Source organism: Phoca vitulina, unplaced genomic scaffold, assembly GCF_004348235.1.
Source record: "Phoca vitulina isolate PV1807 unplaced genomic scaffold, GSC_HSeal_1.0 scaffold52, whole genome shotgun sequence".
NCBI classification, from domain to species: domain Eukaryota; kingdom Metazoa; phylum Chordata; class Mammalia; order Carnivora; family Phocidae; genus Phoca; species Phoca vitulina.
Genome location: NW_022589755.1, coordinates 11,251,958 through 11,260,061, shown reverse-complemented (window position 1 = coordinate 11,260,061; position 8,104 = coordinate 11,251,958). Strand labels below are relative to the sequence as shown.

General features: G+C 56.3%; 1 protein-coding gene across 1 annotated transcript; it reads left to right on the top strand.

Annotated features, from left to right (window-relative positions):
* Positions 1-4,432: 4,432 nt before the first annotated feature.
* On the top strand, positions 4,433-7,200 carry RABAC1 (Rab acceptor 1). The gene is made up of 5 exons (XM_032388093.1): positions 4,433-4,671; positions 5,001-5,213; positions 5,508-5,605; positions 6,769-6,870; positions 6,954-7,200. Exons 1-5 carry the CDS (start codon positions 4,616-4,618, stop codon positions 7,040-7,042), a joined length of 558 nt encoding a protein of 185 aa, XP_032243984.1. The 5' UTR covers positions 4,433-4,615; the 3' UTR covers positions 7,043-7,200.
* Positions 7,201-8,104: the final 904 nt, after the last annotated feature.

The following is an 8,104-nucleotide window of genomic DNA, read 5'->3' as shown; positions in this document are numbered from 1 at the left end:
TCTTTTTTCCCCCCCCCCCCCCCCGACTGATGCCATCTCTGGTTCTGGACAATTATCAAATATATCAGTGGGGAGAGAGAAGTGTGTGTGTGTGTATTGTGCTTGCTTTCTGGCCCCAGGGGTGGGAGCGGGTGGTGTCCCTGGTGCTGGCACCCATGGCCAGTGATCCACATAACCCCAGGAGCCATGGAATCACGGAGTCACCGAGTCATGGGGTTTTAGACCCAACCGAGGTTACAGCGAGAGCAGCTTCAAATAACCAGGCAGGGGGATTATGGGGTCAGACCAGGGGAGAGGAAGGGGGTCAGACTGAGAATCCTCTCCTATTGGAGGAGGAAGGGGAAAGGGGGGACAATGCGGGTGACAACGATGATGGTGATGATGGTGATTCACTGAGTGCCCACTCTGTGCTCTGCCCTCTCGTGCCTCAGCTCATTCATTCCTTACAAGGTGTGAGGCACAGAGAGGGAAAGTGACCTGCTCAAGGCCACACAGCTGAGAGGTGACAAATCTGGGATCTGAACCTCAGCTGTGCAACCTCTAAGTACTGTGCTATTCTCTCGCTCTTTTTATTGAGATAGACTTTCAAGTGAAGTCCAAAAATCTTAAGGGTACAGCTCAATGAGTTTTAAAATGACATCGCGGGGTGCCTGGGTGGCTCAGTCGGTCAAGCATCGGACTCTTGATCTCAGCTCAGGTCTTGATCTCGGGGTCAAGAGTTTGAGCCCTGCATTGAGCTCCACTCTGGGCGTGGAGCCTACTTAAAAAAAAAAAAATTTTTTTTTTTTAAAGATTTTTTATTTATTTGACAGAGAGAGAGATAGTGAGAGCAGGAACACAAGCAGGGGGAGTGGGAGAGGGAGAAGCAGACTCCCTGCCGGGCAGGGAGCCCGATGTGGGACTCGATCCCAGGACCTGAGCCGAAGGCAGACGCTTAACAACTGAGCCACCCAGGCGCCCCAAAAAAAAATTTTTTTACATTGCATAACTACCACCCAGATCAAGGTACAGAACATTTCCCCCAGAAAGTTCCAGAAAGTTCCTTCATGCCCCTCTCCAGTCAGTGCCCCTCCCCCACCAGAGGCTGCTCGGATTTCTGTCATCATCCTTTAGTTGCACCTGTTCTTGGACTTGGTATAAATGAAATCTTACAAGCATGTTGTCTCGTGTGTCTGGCGTCTGGTCCTCGGCACACCTGTGAAAGTCACCCGCATTGTCCCGTGTATGGGTTGCTTTGGGAGCTGCTAGAAATAGGACCGTTCTAACAGTGTCTTGTGACGACACGTGTGCATCTCTGTTGGGCTCATGCTTAGGAGAGGGACTGCTGATCGTGGCAGAGACTATGTTTAGCTTTAGTAGAAAGAGCCACACTCTTTCCAGAGCTCTGGGGTCATTCTGCATTCCCACCCGGTATCGTTAATCTTTGACTTCCAACATCCTGCGTGGGCTGCAGTACCCCTTGGCTTGAGGCCGACCTCCTGACCGAGCCCAGAGAGTCCGTGAGTGTGAGTGTGTGCACACGCCCGCCGCACCTGACAATTACATTGACCCACGTTAGCGCACAATGGTCTTTTTCAGAAAAGCGAAAAGCCTCTTTGGATTTCTTTCATTTAGCGAAAACGGGTGCTAATGTAGGTCTTTCGTAAAGGCGAAGTGGCATCGCATGAACTTCTGGAAAGTGGGGGATACTCTTCACTTTACACCATTTTGGCTTATGAAAGGTTTCACAGGAACGCCCCGTTTGGGATAGTTGGGGCAACCCGTCCTCACATAGACAGCTGAGGCCCAGGTCAGGAACTTCCTTGAAGTCACACAGCAGGGATATAAGCCTGGTTTCTGACTGTCTGTGCTGAGGTCCTCCTAAGTTCCCAGCTCCACTTCCTCCGGGGATCCAAGAGGCAGGAAGGAGGCCTCAGACTGGAGGGAGCACAGGGCCAGGGCCCATCTCCCACAGTCTTTTCAGGGGCCCCCTTATCTCCCACCATCCCCCTAATTCAGGGCCCACCTGCCTTAGGCGCCCTCTCCCTGCCATCTCCCACCATCCCCCTGCCTCAAGGACCCTCCCATCTCTCCCACAATCCCTTTTTCAAGGGGCTCCTCTCCCGCATTGCCCCTGTGCCAAGGCCCCATCTCCTGAAGTCCCCTGATTCAAAGCTCCCCACACCCCACTCAGAGGGCCGCCCCCCCCAATATCCTTGCTCTGGACACCACTGTCCAGAGCCCATGCTGCTCGACACCTCCTATAAAGAAACCCAACCGGCTCTCCTAACAAAAGCCAAACCCAACTTTCCCAAGGTTGGCTGTGGGAGGAGGCCTCCCACTCTCTGCTCCCCAAGATTCATCTCCCTCTCGGGGGCTCTTCTGCTCACCTCTGCTGCCCCCCTCACTTTGAACTCAGCTGCTGCTCCCCCATTAACGCTCTGGGCTAATTGTGCACTCACAGTCCTCCTTTGATTTCCTGAAACTAGGTAGACCCAAGTGGGAAGCCTGAACAAGATTCTACTAAAGGCCAGGGGCTGACAAAGGGGAAATAAACAGTAACAAGCCAATCTGATCTTCAAAGTATGGCTCATTTAGCTTCAGCTCGGGACCTTCCCCACACAGGGGGCCTCCCTGCCTACTGCTCTACCAGCCCCTTTGGCAGGGGCTGTCTCCCCCACCCCATGGGAATGCCCTCCAGCAGGCCTCAAAGCCCAAACCAAAAGGGAGGGGAGTCTCAGAAGACAGCTGGGGTTAAGAGTCACCTGGATATTCTACCTGGGTACTCTTCAGTCCCACCCAGCCCTGAAACTCCAGTCCATGTAAGGGAGCCCAGGCTTCCTGATAGATTCCTTGAGGCTCTTCTGGTGCACCCCTTTAGAACTCTGGCCATTTACCCACAACTCACTCAGGGGCAGGGGTGAAAACTGAGAGGGAGCCATGACTGTGGGAACTAGGGAAAAGAAAGGCCCATGGCTCTGACACCAGCCACGCCTTGGGACATCCAAGGGGCCAGCAGCTCCTAACGTTACTGTTAAATTTAGGAAGGCAAGGGGCACCTGGCTGGCTCAGTTGGCAGAACATGGGACTCTGGATCTCAGGGCTGTGAGTTCGAGCCCCACATTGGGTATGCAGATTACTTAAAATAATTTTTTTTTTTATTAAGGTTTTTTTTTTGTTTTGTTTTGTTTTAAGATTTTATTTATTTATTTGACAGAGAGAGAGAGACACAGCGAGAGAGGAAACACAAGCAGGGGGAGTGGGAGAGGGAGAAGCAGGCTTCCCGCGGAGCAGAGAGCCTGATGCGGGGCTCAATCCCAGGACCCTGGGACCATGACCTGAGCCGAAGGCAGACGCTTAACGACTGAGCCACCCAGGCACCCCTACTTAAAATAATTTTTTTAGAAGGTTTAACTCTAGATATAATCAAAACATTCATGATATTATGGTGGCAATAATATCGACTACCATTTATTGAAGAGTATCAAGTATTAAGACTCTTCTGAGCACTGTACGTGGACCATTTAACCGAATCATCATTACCCCATGAGTGAGTGTGGTACTATCAGGATATCCACAGTCCCGATGAGGACACTGAGGTTCGGGGAGGTCATCACAGCCTAAATTTTCATCTCTGACTCCAGAATCCCAGCTCTTTCAGTTATAACAACTCCCTCTTTCAAAAATTCTCAAACCTGGGTGGCCCAGGCAGTTAAGCATCTGATTCGTGATTTCAGCTCAGGTCATGATCTCCGGGTTCTGAGGTGGAGCCCCACATTGGGCTCTGCACTGGGCGTGGAGCCTGCTTGAGATTCTCTCTCTCCCTCGGCCCTTCCCCGCCCTCAATAAATAAAAAAATAAATTAATAATTAATTAATTCTCAACCCTTTCCCAACTCCCCTCTTCCTATCTGAGGGGAAAGGGGTATCCTAAGGTCCCTAGTCCTAACTCATCCATCCCTGGGAGCTCAAGGTCTGTGGGGGGAGCTTTGCTCTCCACCTCGGATACCCCCTCCAGCAATCATAGACCTCTCACTAGCCTCTGCCCCGGGGAAGGAATAGATTCCCACCAATTATCTAGTCTCGCTATTCAAAATGCGGTCCATGAACCAGTAGAATCAGCACTACCTCGGAACCGTAGGAAATGTAGATAAATGGGCCCCACCCCAAATCTGCAGAGTCAGAACATCTGAGTGTTTTATCAAGCCTTCTAGGTGTTTTTTATGCACCCTAGAGTCAGGACGACAGTTCTCCACGAGCCACATCGTACCCTGCAGGGGAGGGAGTACACGACGCCTGCTTCCGCCTTTAGATCTGCCATGACACCCCCACTCCTGACGACCCACGCTCCCCGACGCCGCACGCCCCGCTTCTGAAACTACAATTCCCACAATACCCAGAGGCGCTTAGCGTTGCTTTACGTGACTGCGTCTCCCAAGGTGTTTTCGCGAGCCAGACCCTCCCTAACATCAGGAGGACTACAACTCCCACAGTGCTCGGCGGCAGAACCCCCGCCCCCGGCGGCTCCCGAACGGCGCCACGTCGGCTCCGCTGGGTGGGGCCGGGCTCGGACGGGGCCGCCGGGGTCTGCTGGGCCCCGGGCTCGTTAGAGCCGTTCTAGCCCTCGGGACGCAGACATGGCGGCCGAGAAGGACCAGCAGAAGGATGCCGAGGCGGAAGGGCTGAGCGCCACGTGAGCAAGCCGGCTCTAGCCGCCCCCACCCCCCCCCACGCCCCGGACCGTAACCCGGGAGCCCTGGCCCTCCGCCCCCTCCTCCCTCGGGGCCCGGGAATCCGGGCCCCAGACACTAGAGTCTGGGCTCCTGCTCTCCAATTCGAGGACTCTGCAGCCTGGACCCTCCGCCCCCTCCTCCTCTGGGATTCAGGAGTCTTGGACCCTTCCCCCCGCCCCCAGGGCCCCAGAGTCCAGCCCCCTTCGGCCCCCCTTCTTGCTCGGGGGTGGGGGGTTGGGGGGGTCCGGGCTCCACCCCGGCCCACCGCTAACCCGGGGCCGCCCGCCAGGACCCTGCTGCCGAAACTGATCCCATCCGGCGCGGGCCGGGAGTGGCTGGAGCGGCGCCGCGCGACCATCCGGCCCTGGGGCTCCTTTGTGGACCAGCGGCGCTTCTCGCGGCCCCGCAACCTGGGCGAGCTGTGCCAGCGCCTCGTGCGCAACGTGGAGTACTACCAGAGCAACTACGTGTTCGTGTTCCTGGGCCTCATCCTGTACTGTGTGTGAGTGCCTCGCCGCTCCGCGCTCAGCCCCACCGGCCAGGCCGCGTCCCCACCGGGGAGCCCTGCCCCCACTGGTCGGCCCCGCCCCCACGGGACAGCTCGGCCAGAGCTTTTCACCCGAGGCCCCAGACCCTGCTGCTCCCTCAGCCTGGCCGGGACACAGCGTGACCAGATGTGACCTGGTCTCGCACGGCCTCAGGGACATAGCCTGCTGTCCACCGGTGTAGGTGGTCAGGGACCCGCTGGCTGGCTCATTCCCAGCTGCCTGACCGGTGCCTCCCTACCCTTCTCCAGGGTGACGTCCCCCATGCTGCTGGTGGCTCTGGCTGTCTTTTTTGGCGCCTGTTACATCCTCTATCTGCGCACGTTGCAGTCCAAGTTTGTGCTTTTTGGTGAGAACTCCCCTGTCCAGACGGTTCCCTGAGCCTTCAAATCCTGGTCTTGGAACACAAGCCTTAGACCCCAAACCCCGGTCTGCCCAAGCGTAGATTTACACTAGTTCCCCCTAACTCGGTTCATTAAAATCTCAGACACACCAGATGCCCCCACCCAGTCTCGGACCCCCCAGCTGGTATTTCTCAAAGCTGGAGATACCCCAGAACCTACTCTTCACCTGGCTCCTGTCCTTTAAACCTACTTTTCCTCGCGTCCATCCTCCCTCACCTCTCTGCAGAAAGCATCAGCTGCAGGTACCCATATTGGACACCAGGTGGCGACCTTACGCTGGCCTAGATCTGTGTCCCTGTCCTTTCCCGCTTCGTGGGGCGGGGCCAGAAAGATCTTGAGACTGTTCCAAGAGGGAAGCTGAGGTTTGTAGCTCCCGAGGTCCCAGACTGGCCCTGGGCACCACCGGGAAGAAAGAGGGGCGCCTGAGTCTCCACCCAGGGGAAGCTCAAGGTTCAGAGTGGCCATACGGGCTGGGATCAAACAGGAGGACCTAAGTCAGAGTCTTTCAGAGACTTCTTCGTTCTGTCCGTGACCCTGGTGGGCTGGCACCTGAGGGGCATGTCAGGCAGGCACAGGGCGTGGAGGGAGCGCCTGGAGCAAAGCCACCAGGGCATGTAGACCCGGTCCTCCCGTCTGCCCCAAGAAGCCCGAAATCTTATATTATTATGTGCAATCACTCAGTTAATCCAGCAGCCACAAATCAGGTTCTTGGGGAACATTGTGCAGACTCCAGAACACATCCACAGATCAGATTTGGCCTTTGGGTGACCAGTTTGAGACTCCTGGTCTATGTGAGTGCAGATGGGAGCAGGAGAGCCGTGGTCTGCGGGAGTGGGAGGCGGGGAGCTTCCTAGCAGAAGTGGGGCTGAAGAGCAGTGAGCATGATTGTGTGTGTGTGGGGGGGGTTGCAGTAAGGAAGGTGTGCTCTGTTCAGGTGGGAACATCAGAGAAACGGGTGAGGCCAGGGCTTGGGGGGCCTTGGCATGAGGAGTTTGGACGATCCTGAGGCTCCCGGAGCTTGTGACACTGGACTGGTGCTGGGGCATCAGGGGTTCCTCGGGGAGAGGGCATGCGTGTTGGAACTGCCCCAATGCTGTCTGCCCCCCAGGCCGAGAGGTAACCCCAGCCCATCAGTATGCTCTGGCTGGGGGCGTCTCCTTTCCCTTCTTCTGGCTGGCCGGTGCCGGTTCTGCCGTCTTCTGGGTCCTGGGTGAGTACAGGCTCCGGGTGGCCGGGCTGGGCGGTGGGGAGCAGGTGAGGGAGCGAGGCCCTGAGCCGCCCATCTTCCCGCAGGAGCCACCCTCGTGGTCATTGGCTCCCACGCCGCGTTCCACCAGACCGAGGCTGTGGACGGGGAAGAGCTGCAGATGGAGGCTGTGTGAGGTGCATGTGGACCTGCGGGCCCCCCGAGTCCGCTGCCTTGGCCCTGTTCGCCCCTGCCCCGCACGGCCCCGCGGTCCTGGCCAAAGGCCTCCTTCCCGTCCCAAGCCCGGGGAGGGATTCCAGCTGTGGAAATAAAACCGTTAACAGTTGTCATTCAGCACATCTCTCCCAGGGTCTTCTGTGGGCCTGGGCAGGGGGCGTGGGGGGACTGCAGAGACCAAGATAGAGGGGTCCTCTGGATGGGGGGAGTTCAATAAGCAAGATAAATCACTAAAAAGGAGAGGATGGGGTGCCTGGGTGGCTCAGTCGGTTAAGGGCCTGACTCTTGATCTCAGCTGTGGTCTTGATCTCAGGGCTGTGAGTTCAAAGCCTGGGTTGGGCTCCACACTGGGCGTGGAGCCTACTTTAAATTAATTAATTAATTAATGAAAAATATATGATAGGATGGCAAATGGTGGTAAGTTCTGGGGGGGCGAGTGAGCCAGGGTTACCCCAGACCACCCCATATGTTCAGTGATTTGCTAGAAGAACTCGGTATGTAGTTGGACCTACAGCTGTAATTCATCAGGAAAGGCTATAGAGCAAAATCAGGGAAGGGAAAAGGCACATGGGGCAAAGTCAAGAGAAAGCCAGGCGCAGGCTTCCCAGGGGCCTCCCACACGCTGTGCTCCATTCCTCCAGCAGGTATGGGTGTCTGCCAGGGAGGCTCACGAGGGACCCGGTGCCCGGGCTCTCCGCTGGGAAGTGGCCCCGTAAGCACCCTCGGTCTAGCATGTAGGGAAATTCCAGATGCCCCAAAAGGAAGGCAGGTGTTCGGCATAAACAATATCATTTGCACAAACAGTGTAGCCACAGTGAGTCATTCTTATCAAGGACACACGGGGGAGAGGCCTTCTGGAATCCAAGCTCCCAGACACGGGCTGAGGGCCAACTATGTCAGCAGCCCTCTCTAAGGACGGCCTACTATGTTAACTCTCCTGCATAGAGAAGGTTCTGGAACAGGTACAGGTGAAGGAAGGCCTCCGTGAGGCCCTGCCACTGAGCAAAGGAGCAGCTGCAGA

Coding starts and splice junctions, on each gene's coding strand:
- RABAC1 (XM_032388093.1), top strand. CDS start 4,616: ATGGCGGCCGAGAAGGACCAGCAGAAGGATGCCGAGGCGGAAGGGCTG. Junction 4,672..5,000: donor GCGGAAGGGCTGAGCGCCAC/GTGAGCAAGCCG, acceptor GCCGCCCGCCAG/GACCCTGCTGCCGAAACTGA. Junction 5,214..5,507: donor GGCCTCATCCTGTACTGTGT/GTGAGTGCCTCG, acceptor ACCCTTCTCCAG/GGTGACGTCCCCCATGCTGC.